A 25341-nucleotide genomic window follows, 5' to 3' on the forward strand; every position below is an offset into this window, starting at 1 on the left:
ACTCCGTCCGGGGGACCCCGTTTTGTATTTTTCCCTAACACTACACAGCTGATTCAAATAATCATCAAGCGTTGGTTGTTTGAATCAGCTGTGTAGTGCTGGGGCAAAACCCAAAACTTAGACCCCTTGAGGTCCTCAGGACCGAGTTTAGGAAACGTTGATTGGGTAGGGACGTGCCAACAATTCCGGATAGCACTAACCATGTACAGCTCAGCTGCTACGCCAAGACAACCCGTACAGCAGCCCTCCAGTAGAGGGCGACTACAACAATTCGTGTACAGAATGCAACATCATTCAAAGTCAAAGAAGAGGTTTCAGAATTCGGGGAGGGGGGGGGGACTGACCCTTTTTTTTTGTTCCACTGGAGAATCGTTCTTGAACAGTGAGCAGGAGCATAACAGACCGATAAGAAACCATAGCGCCACGGTTAATCTTATCAGGCCAGGTAAAGAGAGGAAAGAAACCCGATGCAAGGTATCGCACAAGAGCCGTTCAGACAGCGATTGTCTGGTCATCAGACAGGCAGCTTTTGTCGTTACAACTCTGCGTGTCTGGGGTACTGGAAGGGAAGGGGGTTTGGCGAGTACGGAGAAGACTACACGCCGATAGGAGGGGGCTGGAAGTCTGCAACTCTTCCAGCCTGGAAGGGCTGGCGCTGTGGCCATAGAACCCTGGACTGTCTAGTGCCCGCGCGGTTAAGTGGATGGGATGGAGCCGGGACCGTCTGGCGCTGGTATGTCTCTCTCTTCTCTGTCAAGGGTGGAATTTTTGCTTATCTTCAGCTATAGCAGCATATGGTAACATGCAATTGCCCATATTTTTTGAATATCTGGTGCAGCATTCTCTTATGCTAGCTAGCTGGCTGGCTGAAAAACTCGTCCATCACAACGATTGTGGGTATATTTCAACCATAGCTCGTGGACTATACGAAATTAGTTATCATACCGATAGACGGGTCTTTTGGTGCACTGAAAATGTCCAGGGTCAGGGGCGGGGGCAGGGGGGCCGTGGGAATCTTTGGCGTGGAGACACGAGGTAAAGCCCGCCTTCACTACTCAGCACCCCTCTCACTCACACACCCCAAATACCAGGCTCTCTGTTTTGGCAGTCTGTCTTCAACATACAGTTTTTGGAATGATAGAAAACTGCACGATCCAAATAGAATTTCTTCACACCCTACCAAAATGAATCCACAATGATCTAACTCATGTCTATGTGAACACCCCAATTAGTTATGTTTTTGAATACTGAAATGAGTAGCTATTGGACAACCTCCTTAGATTGTGATTATTATATAGATTAGTACATGCTATAGAAATTAAACCGCCATGGAACCTCCTGTGTCAACATTTTTACATCAAGGTCATTCCAATGTAATGTTCATATTTGGTAATGCTAGAGTTATTTACATCTTAGTAATTTAGCAGACACTTATCCAGAGCGACTTACAGTTTATGTATTCATCTTAAAATAGCTAGGTGGGACAACCACATCTTAGTCATAGTAAGTACATTTTTCCTCAATGAAGTAGTTATCAGCGAAGTCCGTGCTAGTAGGGGTGGGAAGTTAAGTGTCAGTGTTCGTTCACGAAAGGCAAGTTATGGCATATCAAAAAGCATGTGGTGTTTAACGTTTGTTACTTAAAGTGGGCAGACAGCCATACTATTGTAAATATTATGATGACCTGTGATATGATGCTGTGCTTTAGTCTGGTCTGAATTCCAGTCTGCATAATCAAATCTTTTAGTGACTCCCTAACCAAGTCTGAAGTTGATCACGAACATAGAAGATTTAGTGACCAATGGAATGCGAAAAGTTGATATCACAAAGATTGGTCCCCAGGTGTTAGTGTTAAGCACAGTTATGTTAGCTAAAATTCACTGTCATTCAAATTGGAGAAGGCCAATCGTTTGACAGCTTGTTGACACTTAAGTATGGAGTTGTTTGTTTTTAGGGAGGGGGAGGGGGACAAACAGCTAATGACCCCCCCCCCCCTAGACCCACCCATCTCCAGAAGTCTTCTTCTCTGACCAAAGCTACATATTCTTTGTTGTGTATCCTTATGCAACTACGTTGACTGACTGGCCTCCAGATATGGGACTAGTAGGATTTTACTGAACCTGTATAGGAAACCATTTACACATTCATATTAGTCAGTTAATCAGCAAAAAAAAAATCCACTTTCTTTTGGTATTTCTTTCATTAGTCCACTGTTGATCATATGATACAAAACGCAGCATACTGTGACACTTTCTGTATTTTGAAAGTTCTATATCTAGAAAACTTGATTGATGACATGCAAAACATTTTGGGACTGTATCAACAGTGGATTAATGAAACAAATAGCAAAATATAGTTTGAGTGGTATTTTCCTTTAAAGGTCCAATGTAGCCATTTTATCTCAATATCAAATCATGTCTGCGTAGCAATTAAGTACCTTACTGTGATTGTTTTCAGTTAAAATTGTCAAAAATAAACCAAAATATCTTCTTAGAAAATTGTAATATCTCAAGCAAAAATTTTGCTAGGACTGTCTGAGGGGCCTAATTGGAGGAGCCTAATTGGAAGGATGTAATAACCTGAAAAATAGCTGTTATTGGCAGAGAGGACAAACTGTCTTTGTTATTGGCCTATTAGCTTATACCATCTGGGGATGTCACCAGGCAGTCCAAAAAAACCACCCATCCAAACAAGTTGACATTTTCAGGCGGTCTTTTCAAACAGCTCTTATACTAAAATGCATTATCATAATTTTCACAGTATTTTTCTTTTCAACCTCCCTGTGGAAATATAAAAAAACACCAGAAAATCACATGTTTTACTGCAATGCCCCATTTAACACAGACCCTGTCCTCAAGACTAGAGTTAAGCTACTAGTATGTTTTATACCTGTACCTCAGGACAGCATTTTAATATTTATTTAAACTTAAACCTATAAATGGTTAACTCTTAGCTATATCACCATTCCAGACTGCTATTAGACATGGGATCATCTCTAGTGATGTCAGCAGGGAATAGTGTGTGTAATTCCATGTTTCAAAGAAAAAGGACCCTGGCCTAAACCAGACTCCAGGGAGAAACACACACAGTTGACATGGAAAGGGTCCCAGTGCCAGGGAAAGACTGCTATTGTCTGGGGATGTGTGAGCCCTGGCTCCACTTCTCACCATCTGCCTACACTGGGGTGGGGCGGGCTGCCTGTGTGTCTGTGTCTGTCAGTGTGTTTAGCCTACTCGGTGTCAAGACTGTTGAGACTTATGCCGTAGGCGTAACAAACACACCTTCAGTAGAATCTTCCTAGTCTTATGTGGTTTATCATGCCAGATTTGCCAGTCCGTAGTTGGCTGCTTTTTCAAGGCCTAGTGAGCGTATACATCCTTGACTGACTGCTATGCTTGACTACAGGATTTCCAATGCTTGCCTTTTAAACCACAAGCTTGCCGCTCAGCTATAGGCTTCGCATGTGAGAGAGATTAATGACTGAGGAGGAGGCCGCTTGGACATAATGTGGAAACACTAACGCTGCTTCAGGATGAAAAAGGCCAAGGTCCCGCACACACACACACACACACACACACACACACACACACACACACACACACACACACACACACTACTCCTCCACCCACCCACTGCCCCTCCCGGTATCCTGATCTCCATGACAATGCCAGTGTTGCTGTGGAGTCTCCATGGTAAGCCTGGGAATGTTGGGGGGGACCCCTGTGTTTGTGTGTGGTAGTGGGGGCTCTCTCTCTCTCCCCAGCCCCCCTATCTGTGTGATGGAGGAGGAGGGCAGCTGGGTCTTTGTTGTGATTGTGAGAGGGCCGTTCTCTGGGGAAGCAGAGGTTAAGACATGGTCTGGACAGGGCTGGGCTGGGCTGGGCCTTCTCTCGGGCAGGGAGGAAGGCAGGAGTCTCACATTTTACCAGGCCGATCTGAAGTCATACACCTCTCATACTTGTTTTCCTCACTGCAGTTTGTGTATTGTATTCACTCTCCGCTCAATAACAAAGTTTCAAATTATGTATGACAAGAGGCTAGCAGTAGCATTCATGTCAAACGAAAACATCTCAAATGCAGGCTTTTAGTTGTCTTCTGTGACTGTTGGATTGTATGCCTATGCTACTGTCGCTAACTAGCTAAGGCACATTTGTGATCATTCCGTCTTATGTCGGCAGAGGTCATATTATTATTTTCAATACAAAATCACACTAGAAGCCCTTGTGAGGCTAGCCTACTCCTCCGCTACCTGTTTCTCACCCTGCCTGCATGTTTAAGGAAATGTCTGTATCTTTCTCTGTCTGTCCGGCTTGGTGTATCCAGCGTCGCCCTAATGTATTCTTTTTCTCTCTCTTACCCTTTAATTATCATTGAACCACCAACCACCCCTTCCCTTCTCTTTCGTTCACACCCTCCTTCCTCTCACCCTAATCGCTTTGTTCCTCCTCCCATCTCTCCCGCTATTCTCTCTCTCTACATACCCCTATTCCTTCATTCATTATCCCCATATTTTGCCGCTCAACCTTTTCCTTCCTGTCCGTCTGTTGCCCTTTTCTTCCTCTCGACTTCTTCCCGTCTCTTCCTCTGACTCTTCATCCAATTTATGACCCCTCTCTCTGCCCGGCATCCAACTTATGACCCCTCTCTCTGCCCGGCATCCAACTTATGACCCCTCTCTCTACCCGGCATCCAACTTATGACCCCTCTCTCTGCCCGTCACCCAATGTCCCCTTTCTGCCCATCATCACATGCCCATGCTCACTTTCCTTTCCTCATTACTCCATTTTTTTCATCTCCCATACCCACATCCCTACCATTTCTGCCCTTGCCTAAACTTCCGACACCCTTTCCCTAAATTGCCCATGTCTACCACTGCCCCTCCAGTGCCCATGGGGCCCTTCCCCCCACCTCTGCAGCAGGTGTTCCAGGCACCCCGCCGGCCGGGCATGGGCACTGTGGGCAAGCCCATCAAGCTGCTGGCCAACTACTTTGAGGTGGAGATCCCCAAGATGGACGTGTTCCACTACGAGGTGGACATCAAGCCTGACAAGTGTCCCCGACGGGTCAACAGGTAGAGTAACGTGTCACCCTACATAGTGTCATGTGCCAGACCTCGTCCCCTATGGGCAATAGCCTGGGGAGTGAGGTTACCCAACTCAACACCTTTCACCCAGGTGTCCCCTACTATAGGTGATGCAGTGGTCCACTTGATGGCTAACATTTTCCCAATGTTTTTTTAAGAACCACAGAATATGGACTGTAGAACTGAGCCATAGTCAGAACTTGGAGGACCACACTATGTAGAAGTTTTAGTCTGCAGAGGTCCAACAACTTCTCAAGGTGATTCAGAGAGAGACTCACAGTTCATTAGTGCACCATGACTATGACGCTCTAGTCCAGTGTCCACCATTACCTAGCCAGGACATGACTAACGGTCTTCGAGAGATCCCCATTGTAGGGTGGTCATCATTGGCCCAATATATTCTAAACCCCAGACATTGTTTTCAATGTTTGGCCAATTGAGCTGCCTGCGTTTCTTTCCTCTGATTGATTTGACTGAGGATTTCTTTCAGCCGTTGTACAACCTCATAAAGTGTAACTCCAGCTCTTTTATATCCAACAAAAAACTGGTCCCAGAAGAGAAGCTTCTCTCTTTCGCTCTCATTTACTTGTTTAACAGAGAAGCTGAGTTAAATGTGAAGTTTTTCCTTTGGATGATGAAAATGTACGAAGTATACACACACCAACACACGTCTTAGATCTTCGTTCTTACTTAGTAGGAGTTTTTTTCAGACAAAGCGTCCATGCAGGCATGCGAAAGGTCAACCCAACATGACCTCTCCTTTTCAACCCGTCCACTCTACCCCCCCACACTTAGACGAAAGCCAAGGCACCATGTGTTCAGAGGTGTTGTGGCCCCACAGCTACCTCCCCTACCTCCCTTTGTCCTAGGGATTCCCCCACGACCATGAGACATCACTTCTCACCAGCTGTATCCTGCTTGATCCACAACCAATCGAATCGGGTCTTCCCTGCTCCCCAGAAAACACCCATCCTAAATCCAGATTTCTGATAGGATGTTGGGTTTAATTTGGAGCACTACATTTGTTGACAGATGGTAGTCTTTTGTGGTTTTGTCACCTCTGGTGGCCATGATGGTGACCCTGGTGTGTTTGACTCTGTGTCGCCCCCTGCAGGGAAGTGGTGGAATACATGGTGCAGCACTTCAAGCCCCAGCTCTTTGGCGACAGGAAGCCGGTGTACGACGGCAAGAAGAATATCTATACGGTGCTAGCGCTTCCTATTGGAAGTGAGAAGGTAGGCATAAGGGAGAGAAAATGTGTCCTGTACATTTCAGCAAGTCCCGTTCTACTCCTGTCTATATCCGTTCCATCGATGTATCCTGTAACCCATCTCCCCTCCACCTAAACTCTCCTCCATTCCTCTTTCTCCCTTGAGGTGGACTTTGAGGTGACTATCCCCGGGGAGGGGAAGGATCGTATCTTCAAGGTGTCTATCCGCTTTCTGGCCACGGTGTCATGGCGTCTGCTCCAGGAGACGCTGGTCAGCGGGCGCCTGCAGGTACCCCTGGACTCTGTCCAAGCCCTGGATGTGGCCATGCGCCACCTGGCCTCCATGAGGTACGGTACACTAAGCACACACGTGCGTGTATACACACACACGCGCACAGATGGGTAGGAGGGCACGCGCACACGCATGCAAACACACACACTATGAAAGCAAGGGCAGAGAAGCTTGTGGCTAATTTCAAAGCTAGGATCTATGATGCACAAACAGTCAAACACACACGCCACAGGACAGCACTCTGTGTGCATGTTGTCTTCAAACTAATTGAAAGGCATTTGTTTGCCTTGAGGTGTGAATAATTTGTTATTTTAGCAAGACATTCCTGTCAAACTTGTTGAACAGCGATTTAGTTTTAGATTCTATTCTATTTACATCTCTAGAGTTGATGAACAGAACAACAGATGCCTGATTGCTGAGAACTGTGTAAAGGTGTCCCATGAACACAATCTAAAAATCAGACAGTGACTTGGAGGCTTGACTAGATCACAAACACAAGCTGTTGAATCATTCTATTGGGCTTATGTCTGCAAAGCCTTATAGGTGACACAGAATTACTGGACATTGAATCATGCTGCGGTGCTGAGACTCAAATGAGTCATTCTCCATAACGTATTTTTTTTTGTCATCCAGGTACACTCCGGTGGGACGATCATTCTTCTCCCCACCTGAAGGATACTACCATCCCCTGGGTGGGGGGAGGGAAGTGTGGTTTGGTTTCCACCAGTCTGTACGCCCCGCCATGTGGAAGATGATGCTAAATATTGATGGTGAGTCGGCTGAGTCCCACCAGGCAAGATCTACTCGAGGGTATGAAGTCACAGATCATAAAAAGTTGCATCTACATGATGGAATGAAAATCTCACCTTAGGTATGCTCTTAAAGTTACATTCACAGTGGTCTATGATTTAACATCTGTTTTGTGTTGTGTACAAATTCACTGCAGATCAATGCTTAGAAATGACTTCATTCTATAGTATTGGGTTTTGTTCATTAGTCACCAAACGGAAGAAAACAGACCGAAACAGGCAGGATCTAAGTTGATTTGTCCTACAAGAAACAAATGTTCCTTTTCCTCTGAAACAATTTCTTATGTTTTCACTTGCATGCCCTAGCGAACACAACATCCACCTCTACGCAGACGACACCATTCTGTATACTTCTGGCCCTTCTTTGGACACTGTGTTAACAACCCTCCAGACGAGCTTCAATGCCATACAAATCTCCTACTGCTCTTAAATACAAGTAAAACTAAATGCATGCTCTTCAACCGATCGCTGCCCGCACCTGCCCGCCCATCCAGCATCACTACTCGGGACGGTTTTGACTTAGAATATGTGGACAACTACAAATACCTAGGTGTCTGGCTAGACTGTAAACTCTCCTTCCAGACTCACATTAAGCATCTCCAATCCAAAATGAAATCTAGAATTGGCTTCCTATTTCACAACAAAGCATTCTTCACTCATGCTGCCAAACATGCCCTCGTAAAACTGATCATCCTACTGATCCTCGACTTCGGCGATGTCATTTACAAAATAGCCTCCAATACCCTACTCAATAAATTGGATGCAATCTATCACAGTGCCATCCGTTTTGTCACCAAAGCCCCATATACTACCCACCACTGCGACCTGTACGCTCTCGTTGGCTGGCCCTCGCTTCATACTCACTGCCAAACCCACTGGCTCCAGGTCATCTACAAGAACCTGCTAGGTAAAGCCCCCCTTATCTCAGCTCGCTGGTCACCATAGCAGCACCCACCTGTAGCACGCGCTCCAGCAGGTATATCTCACTGGTCAGCCCCAAAACCAATTCTTCCTTTGGCTGCCTCTCCTTCCAGTTCTCTGCTGCCAATGACTGGAACGAACTACAAAAATCTCTGAAACTGGAAACACTTATCTCCCTCACTAGCTTTAAGCACCAGCTGTCAGAGCAGCTCACAGATTACTGCACCTGTACATAGCCCATCTATAATTTAGCCCAAACAACTACCTCTTCCCCTACTGTATTTATTTATTTTGCTCCTTTGCACCCCATTATTTTTATTTCTACTTTGCACATTCTTCCACTGCAAATCTTCCATTCCAGTGTTTTACTTGCTATATTGTATTTACTTTGCCACCATGGCCTTTTTTTTTTTGCCTTTACTTCCCTTATCTCACCTCATTTGCTCACATCATATATAGACTTATTTTTCTACTGTATTATTGACTGTATGTTTGTTTTACTCCATGTGTAACTCTGTGTTGTTGTATGTATCGAACTGCTTTGCTTTATCTTGGCCAGGTCGCAATTGTAAATGAAAACTTGTTCTCAACTTGCCTACCTGGTTAAATAAAAAACAACCCAATGATTAGGAATAACATAATCCTATACCACTGTGCTTCTGTTTCCGCTGCACTTCACTTCCATTGACTGAATGCATTACTTACTGCTCTCTTTCTCCCTCTAGTGTCTGCCACGGCCTTCTACAAAGCCCAGCCGGTGATCGAGTTCATGTGCGAAGTCCTGGACATCCGCAACATAGACGAGCAACCCAAGACCCTAACCGACTCGCAGAGGGTCCGCTTCACCAAGGAGATCAAAGGTGGGCCGTTGAACAGTGAGTGAGTACCTTCCACACGCCATGCCGCCTGCCTCTCACCCCCCCCCCCCTCCAGACGATCCCCTCACACCACTCCTCACTCATCACACCACTCCTCACTCATCTCACCACTCCTTCCTTCCCCACTCACTCATCTCACCACTCCTTCCTTCCCCACTCACTCATCTCACCACTCCTTCCTTCCCCACTCACTCATCTCACCACTCCTTCCTTCCCCACTCACTCATCTCACCACTCCTTCCTTCCCCACTCACTCATCTCACCACTCCTTCCTTCCCCACTCACTCATCTCACCACTCCTTCCTTCCCCACTCACTCATCTCACCACTCCTTCCTTCCCCACTCACTCATCTCACCACTCCTTCCTTCCCCACTCACTCATCTCACCACTCCTTCCTTCCCCACTCACTCATCTCACCACTCCTTCCTTCCCCACTCACTCATCTCACCACTCCTTCCTTCCCCACTCACTCATCTCACCACTCCTTCCTTCCCCACTCACTCATCTCACCACTCCTTCCTTCCCCACTCACTCATCTCACCACTCCTTCCTTCCCCACTCACTCATCTCACCACTCCTTCCTTCCCCACTCACTCATCTCACCACTCCTTCCTTCCCCACTCACTCATCTCACCACTCCTTCCTTCCCCACTCACTCATCTCACCACTCCTTCCTTCCCCACTCACTCATCTCACCACTCCTTCCTTCCCCACTCACTCATCTCACCACTCCTTCCTTCCCCACTCACTCATCTCACCACTCCTTCCTTCCCCACTCACTCATCTCACCACTCCTTCCTTCCCCACTCACTCCTTCCTTCCCCACTCACTCCATCTCACCACTCCTTCCTTCCCCACTCACTCCTTCTCCCACCACTCCTTCCTTCCCCACTCACTCCTTCTCCCATCACTCCTTCCTTCCCCACTCACTCCTTCTCGCATCACTCCTTCCTTCCCCACTCACTCCTTCTCCCATCACTCCTTCCTTCCCCACTCACTCCTTCTCCCATCACTCATTCCTTCCCCACTCACTCCTTCTCCCATCACTCACTCCTTCTCCCATCACTCATTCCTTCCCCACTTACTCCTTCTCCCATCACTCATTCCTTCCCCACTTACTTCTTCCTGAATCTCTCCACTCCTCCACCCCTCACTTCACTCCTTATCTTCTCTTACTGCCTCACTCACTCCTCCATTTCCTTTTCTCCACCTTCTTTTGACATTCATCCTAATGCATCCTTCTCTCTACCATGCCCCCTGTTATTTTCTACCCCAGGGCTCTCCCCAGAATGTTTTCATAGTGTAAAGCTCATCTTCAGTTAGTAGCAATCCTTATCACCTCTCTGTCGACTCTATCCTCAATTCTGCATTCCTGAATTTCTATAAAACGGCGTGATTGAAAGCAGTATTATACGTTTTCATAAAGAAATACATTTGAAAGTCCACATGATGGCGCTAAAGAGTAAAATGTGAAAGACTGGTAGAGCAGCGCTTCTGTGCACACAGCCTATGGGGAGAACTCTGTCCTTCCCTTCTCCTCCACCCTCTCCCCATCTACGTCTGTCCCTGTGCCGTCACTACTGCTGGCTCTTACCTTTGTGTGTCTTGTGCCCTGCTGTCGGTGGGCGTTACCAGGTCTGAAGGTGGAGGTGACTCACTGCGGTCAGATGAAGAGGAAGTACCGCGTCTGCAACGTCACGCGACGCCCCGCCAGCCACCAGACGTGAGTCATGGTTGATCCTACTGATGCTTCCCAGAGAAGGGATGTTTTGGGTGGATGATATGTCTGAGATAATTCCAATAAAAGTCATGACTAGAGGTCGACCGACTGATTTTTCAACGCCGATACCTATTATTGGAGGACCAAAAAAAGCCGATACCGATTAATCGCACGATTTTTATTTTTATTTATTTATAATAATGACAATTAGAACAATACTGGATGAACACTTTTATTTTAACTTAATATAATACATCAATCAAATCAATTTAGCCTCAAATAATGAAGCATGTTCAATTTGGTTTAAATAATGCAAAAACAAAGTGTTGGAGAAGAAAGTAAAAGTGCAATATGTGCCATGTAAAAAAGGTACCGTTTAAGTTCCTTGCTCAGAACATGAGAACATATGAAAGCTGGTGGTTCCTTTTAGGTTGAGGTTATTATAGGAATTACAGTGCCTTGCGAAAGTATTCGCCCCCTTGAACTTTGCGACCTTTTGCCACATTTCAGGCTTCAAACATAAAGATCTAAAACTGTATTTTTTTGTGAAGAATCAACAAGTGGGACACAATCATGAAGTGGAACGACATTTATTGGATATTTCAAACTTTAACAAATCAAAAACTGAAAAATTGGGTGTGCAAAATTATTCAGCCCCTTTACTTTCAGTGCAGCAAACTCTCTCCAGAAGTTCAGTGAGGATCTCTGAATGATCCAATGTTGACCTAAATGACTAATGATGATAAATACAATCCACCTGTGTGTAATCAAGTCTCCGTATAAATGCACCTGCACTGTGATAGTCTCAGAGGTCCGTTAAAAGCGCAGAGAGCATCATGAAGAACAAGGAACACACCAGGCAGGTCCGAGATACTGTTTAAAGCCGGATTTGGATAAAAAAGATTTCCCAAGCTTTAAACATCCCAAGGAGCACTGTGCAAGCGATAATATTGAAATGGAAGGAGTATCAGACCACTGCAAATCTACCAAGACCTGGCCGTCCCTCTAAACTTTCAGCTCATACAAGGAGAAGACTGATCAGAGATGCAGCCAAGAGGCCCATGATCACTCTGGATGAACTGCAGACATCTACAGCTGAGGTGGGAGACTCTGTCCATAGGACAACAATCAGTCGTATATTGCACAAATCTGGCCTTTATGGAAGAGTGGCAAGAAGAAAGCCATTTCTTAAAGATATCCATAAAAAGTGTTGTTTAAAGTTTGCCACAAGCCACCTGGGAGACACACCAAACATGTGGAAGAAGGTGCTCTGGTCAGATGAAACCAAAATTGAACCTTTTGGCAACAATGCAAAACGTTATGTTTGGCGTAAAAGCAACACAGCTCATCACCCTGAACACACCATCCCCACTGTCAAACATGGTGGTGGCAGCATCATGGTTTGGGCCTGCTTTTCTTCAGCAGGGACAGGGAAGATGGTTAAAATTGATGGGAAGATGGATGGAGCCAAATACAGGACCATTCTGGAAGAAAACCTGATGGAGTCTGCAAAAGACCTGAGACTGGGACGGAGATTTGTCTTCCAACAAGACAATGATCCAAAACATAAAGCAAAATCTACAATGGAATGGTTCAAAAATAAACATATCCAGGTGTTAGAATGGCCAAGTCAAAGTCCAGACCTGAATCCAATCGAGAATCTGTGGAAAGAACTGAAAACTGCTGTTCACAAATGCTCTCCATCCAACCTCACTGAGCTCAAGCTGTTTTGCAAGGAGGAATGGGAAATAATGTCAGTCTCTCGATGTGCAAAACTGATAGAGACATACCCCAAGCGACTTACAGCTGTAATCGCAGCAAAAGGTGGCGCTACAAAGTATTAACTTAAGGGGGCTGAATAATTTTGCACGCCCAATTTTTCAGTTTTTGATTTGTTAAAAAAGTTTGAAATATCCAATAAATGTCGTTCCACTTCATGATTGTGTCCCACTTGTTGTTGATTCTTCACAAAAAAATACAGTTTTAGATCTTTATGTTTGAAGCCTGAAATGTGGCAAAAGGTCGCAAAGTTCAAGGGGGCCGAATACTTTCGCAAGGCACTGTATATAGGAATTATAGGACTATTTCTCTCTATACTATTTGTATTTCATATACCTTTGACTATTGGATGTTCTTATAGGCACTTTAGTATTGCCAGTGTAACAGTATAGCTTCCGTCCCTCTCCTTGCCCCAACCTGGACTCGAACCAGGAACACATCGACAACAGCCACCCTCGAAGCATCGTTACCCATCGCTCCACAAAAGCCGCGGCCTTTGCAGAGCAAGGGGGACAACTACTCCAAGTCTCAGATCGAGTGACATTTGAAAAACTATTAGCATGCACCCGCTAACTTGCTAGCCATTTCACATCGGTTACACCAGCTTGAAGCATTGCGAAGAGCTGCTAGCAAACACACGAAAGTGCTGTTTGAATGAATGCTTACGAGCCTGCTGCTGCCTACCACCGCTCAGTCAGACTGCTCTGTCAACTATCAAATCATAGACTAATTTTAACATAATAACATACAGAAATGCGAGCCTTGGGTCATTAATATGGTCAAATATGGAAACTATCATTTCGAAAATAAAATGTTTATTCTTTCAGTGAAATACGGAACCGTTCCGTATTTTATCTAACGGGTGGCATCCATAAGTCTAACTATTCCTGTTACTTTGTACAACCTTCAATGTTATGTCATAATTACGTAAAATTCTGGTAAAGTAGTAAGCAACGAGCCAGGCGGCCCAAACTGTTGCATATACCCTGACTCTGCATGCAATGAACGCAAGAGAAGTGACACAATTTCCCTAGTTTAAAATTTCTGCTAACATGAATTTATTTTAGTTAAATATGCAGCTTTAAAAATATATACTTCTGTGTATTGATTTTAAGAAAGGCATTGATGTTTAAGGTTGGGTACATTCCTGCAGTGATTATGCTTTTTTCGCAATTGAGCTTTTGTTAAATCACCCACCGTTTGGAGAAGTTGGCTGTCTTTGTTAGGAAGAAATAGTCTTCACAGTTCGCAACGAGCCAGGCGGCCCAAACTGCTGCATATACCCTGACTCTGTTCCACAGAACGCAAGAGAAGTGACACAATTTCCCTAGTTAAAATAAATTAATGTTAGCAGGCAATATTAACTAAATATGCAGGTTTAAAAATATATACTTGTGTATTGATTTTAAGAAAGATGTTGATGTTTATGGTTAGGTACACTGCAACTACAGTGCTTTTTTTTTTGCGAATGTGCTTATTAAATCACCCGTTTGGCGAAGTAGGCTGTGATTCAATTATTAATTAACAGGCACAGCATCGATTATATGCAACGTAGGACAAGCTAGATAAACTAGTAATATCATCAACCATGTGTAGTTAACTAGTGATAATGTTAATTGATAACAATAATTGATTGTTTTTTATAAGATACGTTTAATGCTAGCTAGCACCTTACCTTGGCTCCTTGCTGCACTCGCATAACAGGTAGTCAGCCTGCCACGCAGTCTCCTCGTGGAGTGCAATGTAATCGGCCATGATCGGTGTCCAAAAATGCCCGATTACCGATTGTAATGAAAACTTGAAATCGGCCCTAATTAATCGACCATTCCGATTAATCGGTTGGCCTCTAGTCATGACCCATAAATCATCGGTGTCAGTTGGGATATTGGTCTTTGTGATTCTGAGTAAAGATATGGTCCATGACAAGGATGGATGTTTTTTTTTATTATCCACCTTTTTTTCTAGCATTTAGTGAAGACACCAGCGCTTTTCTAGAGGCACTTGCACGTGGTGACTTATCAAGTCGCTGTGTTAGTCAGTTTTGACGTCTTTATTACACATTCCCTACCAGGTTTCCCCTGCAGCTTGAGAGCGGACAGACGGTAGAATGTACGGTGGCCCAGTACTTCAAGCAGAAGTACAATCTGCAGCTCAAGTATCCCCACCTGCCCTGCCTCCAGGTTGGTCAGGAGCAGAAGCACACCTACCTACCCCTGGAGGTGAGAAATATGGGACCGCTGACTCTTCTAGAGTGAATACATTTGATCCAGTCCAGTTGCTTTATGTGTTTTGAGATGGAAATTCCTGCTTATATAAAAAGCTCAATGGTTTTTGGTTTTGTTTCGCTGCAGGTGTGTAACATAGTAGCAGGGCAGCGCTGCATCAAGAAACTGACAGATAATCAGACGTCCACTATGATCAAAGCCACGGCTCGCTCTGCACCTGACAGACAGGAGGAGATCAGTCGGCTGGTGAGTGAGTGGCGCCGCCTGGTGGCTGGAGGCTGCAATGCGAAACTACCAGCTATGAGCATGAGAATTGTCATTAATGAATTTAACACAAGACCATCCAACACAGATTAACACACTACTACTAGACTTGAGGGAAAAGACAATACATAGTAAATTACTTCCTATTATTCTCTCCACAGATTAGATGCGAATTGACAGCACAGCAATGTGGATGTGACATGCAAGAATGTATAACATATCTTATCTGTTGTCCCCGTCTATCCACAGATGAAAAATGCCAACTTCAACCTGGACCCGTACATCCAGGAGTTTGGGATCAAGGTGAAGGATGAGATGGCGGAGGTGACGGGAAGGGTGCTGCCTGCCCCCATCCTACAGTATGGAGGACGGGTAAGAGACATCGCACTTAATAGTACAGCCACATTAAGCATCCTTTCAATTGTGTGTACTTGGTGCAGAAAAAATGTGTCCAGGAAAGTAAATGGAGGAGTAATTAATTTGCTACTCGCATTGGGCTATGTTTTCTTTAGCACAATTTACTGTCCAGATTGTGTGTGTGTAATCTATCTCTCTATCTCTCGTAGCCCACACAGCTACTCACCAGTCGTAGGCTATAGAGTGGTGAGGAGGACTTCACCATTCATTTTCTGGATTCAGGTTCACTCGAACATCGTTTTAAGCTTTATTTTACTATTGTCAGTTACTGCTAATTTCGGGATTGTATATCGATTCGCTCTCAAATATTTGTCATCTGATGTATTTGTTTTACTCTCTGAATTGCTTCATCAAACTTTTTGCTGACAGCTTCCTGATACCAGGGTATAAAAACTGCAATTTATGTCCTGAATTATTTGAGTGTGCATGTGCGCCCAGCTATATCCTGCTGGCTAGCTGAACTATGCTAGTTTGTCCTCATTGCCAAACTTCATAAATACTGCACCCTCAACTTCAAAACTCCTTTGCTAGTTATACAATCATGTAACTAAGAAATTAGCTGAAACTGATTTGTTTTGTTGAATAGTCATGACTGGTTCGCGTTATCTGTTATAATAAGCTGTGGTGAAGTATCATTGCTACTTAACACTGATCCAAGTTCAGTTTTGAGATCCACCATCATTGACGTAGGTTTAGCAGGACGTTTCTGACGGGTCTTGGAACTGTGACAAGGGGCGGCCCCGTTTTGCTTGATGGGATATGTAGTGATTTTGCCAACACGGCCATGTACACAGTCCTGTACCCTTAACTTTTTTTAAATGTACTACTTTTTTTTGTAGCTTAAATCAGACTTTATTAGTTTTATGAGTAATCCAGCAACATCACGAGTTAATTGACATGAGACAACCCAAGAAAATAGCAACTCTCCAGAACACCAACGGCTACAATGAATGACTAAATTACTTCCAGACACAAAGGGTCCACAGAGTTCCTCCTCACCACTCTATATCAAACCAGGCTTCTGGCTTCAGAAGTCAGTCCCCACTATGGTAGAAGTGGATTTCACAGAGTGCAAACAGCCCTGACATTGATCTGGTTCTGAAGCTTTTGTCTCCCACCTGTTCCACCTCACAGAACCGGGCCATTGCCACGCCCAACCAGGGGGTGTGGGACATGAGGGGAAAGCAGTTCTACAACGGCATTGAGATCAAGGTTTGGGCCATTGCCTGCTTCGCCCCCCAGAAACAGTGTCGGGAGGAGGTGCTCAAGTAAGTGCCCTGCTTGGAGTGGGGGTAGTATGGGAAGTGGCGGCTTAAGTGGAAATCTTCAGGCATCGTATTAGAGATTCCTGTCAGAGTGCAACAGTATTTATCTAAAGATAAAATATGTACTGTTCTTGGCTTTGCTAGGAAGTTTTGTGTGTTAGAGTAGTGTTATTTGTTTTACAAGAGCTTTACTTGCTGTGGCATGGGTCTTGTTCATTAGTGCACACTACGGGGAAGCGTTCTAAAACATTTTGCAATTGGAAATGACCATTTCGTTGGAGAAGTCCAGATAGTACATCCCTGTTTCAGTCCATTGTCTTCCATTTGGTGCTTAATCAACACAGCCCCGGGCTCAGCATACAGAACCACCATGTGAACCAGGTTTCTTTCCTAACAAAACATTTTCACCACTCTCCTCAGGAACTTCACAGACCAGCTGCGTAAGATCTCCAAGGATGCTGGGATGCCCATCCAGGGCCAGCCGTGTTTCTGTAAATACGCCCAGGGAGCCGACAGTGTGGAGCCCATGTTCAGGCACCTGAAGAACACCTACTCTGGATTGCAGCTCATCATCGTCATCCTGCCTGGAAAGACCCCCGTCTACGGTAAGATTGGCCTTATTCATGCTGAGTTTGCGTTTGTTTATTCTTGCTCACAGATAAAACTGAAGAAATGCAGAATTTACATTACTAATAATTGCAAAACACTCATTTAAAATACATAACACAATACGTGACATAAATAGAATATTGAGCAATTGAAAAAAATTACAGGGAATTTTTCATAATGGAAATTTAAATATTAAAATGTGATTTAAAAAAAAAATATTTTTAAATAAATTTTTAAAGAACCATTTAAGAGCTAGAGTTATTATACAGTCTGATAGCAGAGGGTAGAGTGGCGTTTCGCAGGCGGTTTCGTACGGGCAGTTATACAGGACAGTTCGTGGCTTTTTCTCAGGAGCCTGGTGGTGCAGTTACCTCTTTGGAGGGAGCAAGTCATTCAGTGGATGGTCAAGAGTGTGCATGTCCTTCACCAGAGGCACTGCAACCTGCTCTCGCCTGCTATGCAGTGAGGGGAGCTGTGGTTGGACTGCTCCACCTCAGGAAATGATTCTCAAGGCCCTCCTCTGCACCCTGTCTAGTTGCTGAATGATTCACTTACAATATACTCTTAAGGTTGAATTGTTTAACCAAAATATCAGTTTACTCAACTTGCTTGACCACCACCCTTACAGAAATATATTTTGTATAATGCATTATCTTTACCTTGACATATTGCAGTAACCGAGACCTCTATGATACACTGAGTGTTCAAAACATAATGAACACCTGGTCTTTCCATGACATAGACTGATCAGGTCAAACCAGGTGAAAGCAATGATCCCATATTGATGTCACTTGTTAAATCCACTTAAATCAGTGTAGATGAAAGGGAGGAGACAGGTTAAAGAAGGATGTTTAAGCCTTGAGACAATTGAGACATCGATTGTGTATGTGTGCCATTCAGTGTGAATGTATGGTACTAGGTGCCAGGCACACCGGTTTGTGTCAAGAACTGCAACGCTGCTGGGTTTTCCACTCTCAGCACTTAATTTTTTATATTTTTATTTATTAATTTGACCATTAAAAACAAAAAACAAAGCTCACATAAAACTTGAAAAAGCCATACATGCACATGAGTAAAATAATCAAGGATAACACACAAAGTCTGGGACTTATTGACTTATCTTGTCTTGAGACAAGATCGAACACTGTTGAACACCGTATGACAGCGAGATAATAAAACGGAGAAGAACATCGATCTCATCATTGCAGTTACTTTCAAGTGTGTGTCATGAATGGTCCACCCTCAAAGATATCCAGCCAACTCGATATTAGGAAGGTGTTCTTAATGTTTTGTACTCCGTTTATAATAGCTTCAGTTTAGCATTCATGGATCTGTACTTAATTTCTGCCTGTTACTGGTCCTGTGTAGCGGAGGTGAAGAGGGTGGGAGACACTCTCCTAGGAATGGCCACTCAGTGTGTCCAGGTGAAGAACGTGGTGAAGACGTCCCCCCAGACCCTCTCCAACCTCTGCCTCAAGATCAATGTCAAGCTGGGGGGAATCAACAATATCCTGGTGCCCCACCAACGGTAAACTTTCACCAACTCTCTCCACTCGGTTGGATTCGTTTACGGCACACAAAGTCCCTTCCTTTTTCAGTCCGTTTTGTTCTGTTTGGGACCTAATGGATACGACCTTGGTCTGAATGTGCTCTGGATGGAAACCCATTTATGTATATGAGCACTCTTTTAAAACCAGACAAACTCCTGTGAGTTTGACTGAAATTGTCCCTTCTCCCTTCCTGTCTCACAGGTCAGCAGTGTTCCAGGAGCCTGTCATCTTCCTGGGGGCCGATGTAACACACCCCCCTGCTGGAGATGGGAAGAAGCCCTCCATTACTGCTGTAAGGCTGCTTCTACAATACTACCACTACACCATGTTAACACAAATTATTATGTATTAAGAGTACATTGTATTTTAAGAGGGAGGGATGAGGAAGCGAAGAAGAGGTGGAGAAGGGGAAGAGAGTGGCTCAGTGCTGACTCACTGACAGGGAGGAAATGACATCACCCCGATCCTCGCTGTCCCACAACCCGGGCCTGGCTGTGGTTGGCTGTGTAGTTGCCAAGCAATCATGGCCGGCTGTTAAGTCACATAGCCCTGTGTGTGTGTGTGTGTGTGTGTGTGTGTGTGTGTGTGTGTGTGTGTGTGTGTGTGTGTGTGTGTGTGTGTGTGTGTGTGTGTGTGTGTGTGTGTGTGTGTGTGTGTGTGTGTGTGTGTGTGTGTGTGTGTGTGTGTGTGTGTGTGAGCTTATAGAGGTGGTCAGGAAGGATGACCATTTTTCTCACAATAACAAGCCGTAAGGCTACAAGGTTACTGTTATAGATGCTGACGACACCGCTTCCCACACTGCCTATCCTGTGCCTCTAGAGGATGCTAGTGCTCACATTGTATCATTAGCAAGAGGTGAATCATAGAACACTGAATTAAATATTGATGTTTTGGGTTGTCTATCTGGTCTTTGTTTTTCAGCTCATCTCTGTATTTCCAAAGCTTTTGCTTTTTAGGAGTGGTTTCTGAGTTTTGGGCCTGGATTCACAACGAGTCTCAGAGTAGTAGTGCTGATATAGGATCAGTTGCCTTTTGGCTAATCGTGAATAAGATTACGTGGACAGGAGGACCAGATGATAGAGCATCATTTTTATACGCTTTCTGAATACAGGTCCTAGTCTCTGTCTGTATGGTTAGTCCCCTCATTTCTCTCTTATTCTCACCCCTCTCTCTGTTCTTTCTCTCCCTCGCTCTCTCCAGGTGGTCGGCAGTATGGACGCCCACCCCAGCAGGTACTGTGCCACAGTCCGGGTCCAGAGGCCCAGGCAAGAGATTATCGAAGACCTTTCTTACATGGTCCGAGAGCTGCTGATCCAGTTCTACAAGTCGACCCGCTTCAAGCCCACCAGGATCATCTTCTACAGGGACGGAGTGCCTGAGGGGCAACTGCCGCAGGTACTTACTGGTCTCTGTCATTAGGGGCAAAAATAGTTATCAATAGAGATGGGGATCCATTTTTCATTATTTATAAGTGACAGAGTTGGATTGGCCAGATTACTATATTTTTTCCCCAGCACTTTGACCAATAGGCCTAGTAGTTTATAGCAGTTAAATAATGGTACATAGTTAATCTCTGATTAAGTATGATTTGATATTATATAGCATGTGACAATAATGCACAATACTGGGAGGAGTTACAGAAAGAGGTGAGCAATGCAACTACCTCTAAAGATATCAGTTGGACAGATAACGAGTAAATATTTTATTTTTCTGCATAGATACTCCACTACGAGCTTCTGGCCATCAGGGATGCGTGCATCAAGCTGGAGAAGGACTACCAGCCTGGTATCACCTACATCGTGGTCCAGAAGCGCCACCACACACGCCTCTTCTGTGCCGACAAATCTGAGAGAGTGAGTCAACAGTCAGAGCTATTCTAACCATAACTGTATCATGCTTTATAGGTTTCACTCTAGAACAGGGGTCTCAAACTATCGGCGCACGGGCCAAATGCGGCCTGTGAGCTTATTTGAGGTGGTCTGCGGTTGTAATGTTAGCGTTTGGATTTAAAAATTGTGGTCCTTTATTGTCTTTCCTTTTTCTGTAGATCGGGAAGAGTGGTAACATTCCTGCAGGGACCACAGTGGACACCAGCATCACTCATCCATTTGAGTTTGACTTCTACCTTTGCAGTCACGCGGGTATACAGGTGAGTGGGGAGGTGCTTCCTGCTGCTGTCCAACTGTGTTTGTCTAACCTGAGCCATTCTAAACCTCCTGGCTCTGGAGTCACATGCAGCTCCTTAACGCTCCTTTGTGGCTCCATGGCGATTTTTTATTTGTTTACTTTTATTTATTTAACCATAGAAATCACATTGAGATTTACATCTCCAACAAAACCACATGCATATATTTACACGATACATAACAATGAATGTAAGTTAAAACAGCGCGTATGAAAACTTTAAAAGAGCAGGTTTAAAAACATATAGTTAGGGCCCTGTGTTTTGCACAATCATGTGACATAGCAAGATTCTATTCTGTATTTTAATCCTTATTCAGAAATGAGAATTACACCAAAGATCAAACAATTGTCAAAGGATGGTGCTGGACCATCTGACATGGAAATTTTAAACAAAAGTTTAAAATCCAGGTAAAACACAGGGCCCTAATAATAGTTATTCATGTTTTCAAGTAACCCCCCCCCCCCCCCCCCCCCCCCTCTTTGAGTGTTGAAATGGTCTTTCCACTCTGCAGGGGACTAGTCGGCCCTCACATTACTACGTCCTGTGGGACGACAATCGTTTCACCGCCGACGAGCTGCAAATCCTCACTTACCAGCTGTGCCACACCTACGTGCGCTGTACCCGCTCCGTCTCCATCCCCGCGCCAGCCTACTATGCCCGCCTCGTGGCCTTCCGTGCCCGCTACCATCTGGTGGACAAGGAGCATGACAGGTGAGCATGGTGGTCTAGTTAACATTTAGAGGGACATTACACTTAAATCTGTTGTCAGATGTTGACTTCAAATGTAGTCTAATGTTAAGATGAATTCAAGTTCCATGCCATCGGTTTTGTAGATCCAGCTGTATGCCTCAACCTAAAATGAATGAAAAGGGTAAGCACCATAACATTTCCAGATCTTATTCGGTACTTATTGCGTCCTGTGTCTTTCTGTCCATACTGTAGTGGGGAGGGGAGCCATGTCTCTGGTCAGAGTAACGGTCGGGACCCCCAGGCTCTGGCCAAGGCGGTGCAGATTCACCACGACACGCTGAGGACCATGTACTTCGCCTGAGCACCACCCCACACCACCGCCACCACCACTGTCCTTAAGACTCACCATCCCTCAGTGAGGGGCCTGGGAGCCCACAGGAAGCCTTCCACCTTTCCTCCTCCCCCCATGGCTGTGACCACCCACACACTCCACATACCCTCTCATGACTGACCCACCACAGCCAAACCACCCCAGTACCAGAACTATACATCCCTCACCTGATCAACCCAGGCAGACTCTGCAGCGTCCTGCACTACGGTTATTATTATCATTATTGATATTATATGTTTATTTTTTATTTACTTTCCCAGGACTGTGTTTTTATGTTGACTTAAAAACAAAAAGAGGGTATTAATTGTATTGTATGCGACCTTCCACACTCCTATGTATGCAATACGGAGGGGAGGAAAACGGGCGCTGAGCTGCCCCGAGACTTTTGACTGCCACCACAATGCTGCCTCTTACCTATCCGCGTGGCGGATGCCAGTGTTCTGTTCCAAGCCCCTGGTACAACAGGAGTCATGGGAACCCTGGGCGGGGGAAGGGTGACAAAAAGGACACACTTATTATTGTTAACTTTTTATCATGAACTCCATTCTTATGTTGCCGTTCTCTTTTTTTATGGCCTTGATGCGCGCAACGAGACGTATGGTACATTAGCACTTAGAGATTAGCATGTAGTCAACGCCGCTCACCCTGCACCTATATGAAGGGTTTATGTCTGTGTGAGACTAGCCCTCTGCTCTTAATTGTGGAAATAGAAAGAGCAGGTGTAGCATGTCGTAGATACATTAGACTAAGTGCTTCTTCACTTCATCTGTGCAGGTTGGGAGTCTCCTCTTAGAATTAGCCAGTAGAGAGAGGTCAATGTAGAAGTTAGAGGGACCATTGAGTGTATTGAATATACTCACACCCCATGCACCTAAACCAGCATTATTATTATTATTATTATTATCCAGCCTAATGTGATGCTTACCAATGGAAAATGGGCACCTATGTAAACAGGAAGAAGATAATCTTTTGTGTCAGAATGCATTTACTCTACTGAGGAATTACGAGGCACTTTCTTTACCTGATTGGTTTATGTTACTTCAGAATGGGGAGATTTGTCTTCCCTGAGGCTTCACACACAGGCCTACACACACCCCCACCTACCTACCTACATAATACATATTCTCACACCTACAACCTCTCTAAGCTTGCTGAACCAATAGAGTAACAGTAGCAATACAAGGTCTTCATCTTGTCTTTGTAGGTGTGAAAGCTGCAAAAAGACGTGGGCCAGAGAACACTGAATTAAGTGTTTCTCCCTCACTTTTAGCACTTGACCTTGGCTACATGCTCATTCTACACATTCTAGGTACACATTCCAACCTATGTCAATGGAGACGATGTACACACCAAAACACTACGTTGACATACACACATACTGTACGCGCACACAGCGTCTCTTTTTTTAAATATTGTAAATAGCTTGTCCTACCTACAGACATCGACCACAGCATCGTCAACACAAGCACACTCATGCCTCCTCACCCTGTCACATTCTCCTACGGAGTGTGTACCGAGCCGCCTCCACGCATGCACTTGCCCCCTTAAACCTCCACATGAATACTTGCCCCCTCCTTCCAACACCACCACCCATTTTTCCCCTATCCATACCCCGCTCAACCCTCTGCCTCAGCTTCCCTCCTCCCAGCCTAGTGTATGATTCCCCATTGGTGCGCTGTGTGCATGGACAACACAGATAGGGGTTTGCTACACAGGTTATTGGGGGGGTACTTACTCAATATGCTCTGCCTTCACTTCTGATCACTTTCTGACTTTATGAAATGCATGAAACACATTTTTATTATGACTGGGTATTCTGAGCCACCTTAGTTTTCCTAGGAGCTTATTACGCTCACTTCTGCCTTTCAGTCATAGCCTCTTTTGTGTAAACGGTGAACTGAAAGGCTGCTTTTTGTTTTCTGTATTGTGTTGAGTAGTGTCAGTGGATCCTCAAGGTACTATGCCAAAAGTAGTCTGACGACTTTCACTTCTTGGCCTTCAAGCGCCTCCAAACATGTCTGATGGGTTGTAGAGCCCCTTTATGTTGGAAGGGAATGATGATAGAGATTTAATGATATGCCATTTTTGGGGGAATTCATGTTTATGAATTTACGCAATCAAAATGCTTTTGTACACCATTTTACTGACCCCACATGTCCCAGGTAATTTGTATATAACCTGTAATGAATTTGGGCTCACCAATGTAGCGGGGCCTTTGCAGTTGGGGTTATTTCCCCCCCCCCCCCCCCCCCCCCCCCAGCCCCTCTGTGTTCAAATTCAGCTTGGGTAAGCCCAGCGCCACTGATCTAGATGCAGTTATCTTCACTCTGGGAAAAGCATCATGATGAGGACACAAGCGAATCTGCTCCACACTGACTAAGCAATATAAAAGCCACTGATCAAGAACAGTCTTTGTCATAGCACTTCCCATTAGGATGAATGAAAGGAAATGGAAGCAACTTATTTTGGCTCTGTATGGTGTAATAGTATGGGGACTCTGTTGGGGAGGGCTATTTTTTAAAGAAAATACATTTGTTTTTTCTTACTCTTGTTGATTGTTGTTGTTCTGACAAACCTAATGGATTTATGGTCAGTCCTGAAAGACCCATGTGTATGCAGGTTTTTATTTTTTATTATGACAGATACGACACTTCTGTAGCCTAAATCACATCATAAAGCTCCAACCACTATCTCTGAAACCTTAATCCATTTAAAATAAATGTACGTCAGTCTGTAGAGAGGAAAGGTGAAACATTTTAACATAAGAACTTACATGGTTTCTGTGTTATCTGTAATATAATTAATTCCCATTGGCTAAAGTCGAAGCACAGAGTTTGTAAACAGAGGCGCAACATCGCGAGACTTGCAGGAATGCTTGCGAAACTGGCCAAGCAGACCAGGCCAGGGTTTGGGGTGAGAAGTGAAAAGAACTTCCTTCGTTAATTTTTCGAAATCTAAAGGCACAAAGTAATTGAACATGTTATTACTCTAACCTCGTGAAAGTGACAAACGGACTCGTTTTCATTTTCGTCAAAAATAACTTATAATGAAG

The 25341-nt window shown here is 44.6% G+C and overlaps 1 protein-coding gene across 8 annotated transcripts; it reads left to right on the forward strand.

Annotated features, from left to right (window-relative positions):
* Positions 1-85: 85 nt before the first annotated feature.
* Positions 86-24834, forward strand: LOC109902131 (protein argonaute-1). 8 transcript variants are annotated; one of them, XM_031786614.1, is made up of 19 exons: positions 86-733; positions 4885-5071; positions 6198-6318; positions 6460-6641; positions 7219-7355; positions 9041-9194; positions 10813-10917; positions 14765-14912; positions 15045-15164; positions 15432-15554; positions 16734-16867; positions 17285-17469; positions 18842-19001; positions 19225-19315; positions 20224-20418; positions 20742-20876; positions 21071-21172; positions 21720-21919; positions 22148-24834. In XM_031786614.1, the coding sequence occupies exons 1-19, from the start codon at positions 709-711 to the stop codon at positions 22257-22259; spliced, it is 2616 nt and encodes an 871-aa protein (XP_031642474.1). In that variant the 5' UTR covers positions 86-708; the 3' UTR covers positions 22260-24834. The 8 variants fall into 8 exon arrangements, with proteins under 8 accessions (XP_031642474.1, XP_031642475.1, XP_031642476.1 ...); XM_031786615.1 differs by having other exon boundaries at positions 9041-9175; positions 10830-10917; XM_031786616.1 differs by having other exon boundaries at positions 9041-9175; positions 10830-10917; positions 22151-24834.
* The last annotated feature ends 507 nt before the right edge of the window (positions 24835-25341 follow it).

The sequence above is a fragment of the Oncorhynchus kisutch genome, linkage group LG13 (assembly GCF_002021735.2).
Source record: "Oncorhynchus kisutch isolate 150728-3 linkage group LG13, Okis_V2, whole genome shotgun sequence".
Taxonomy (NCBI): Eukaryota; Metazoa; Chordata; class Actinopteri; order Salmoniformes; family Salmonidae; genus Oncorhynchus; species Oncorhynchus kisutch.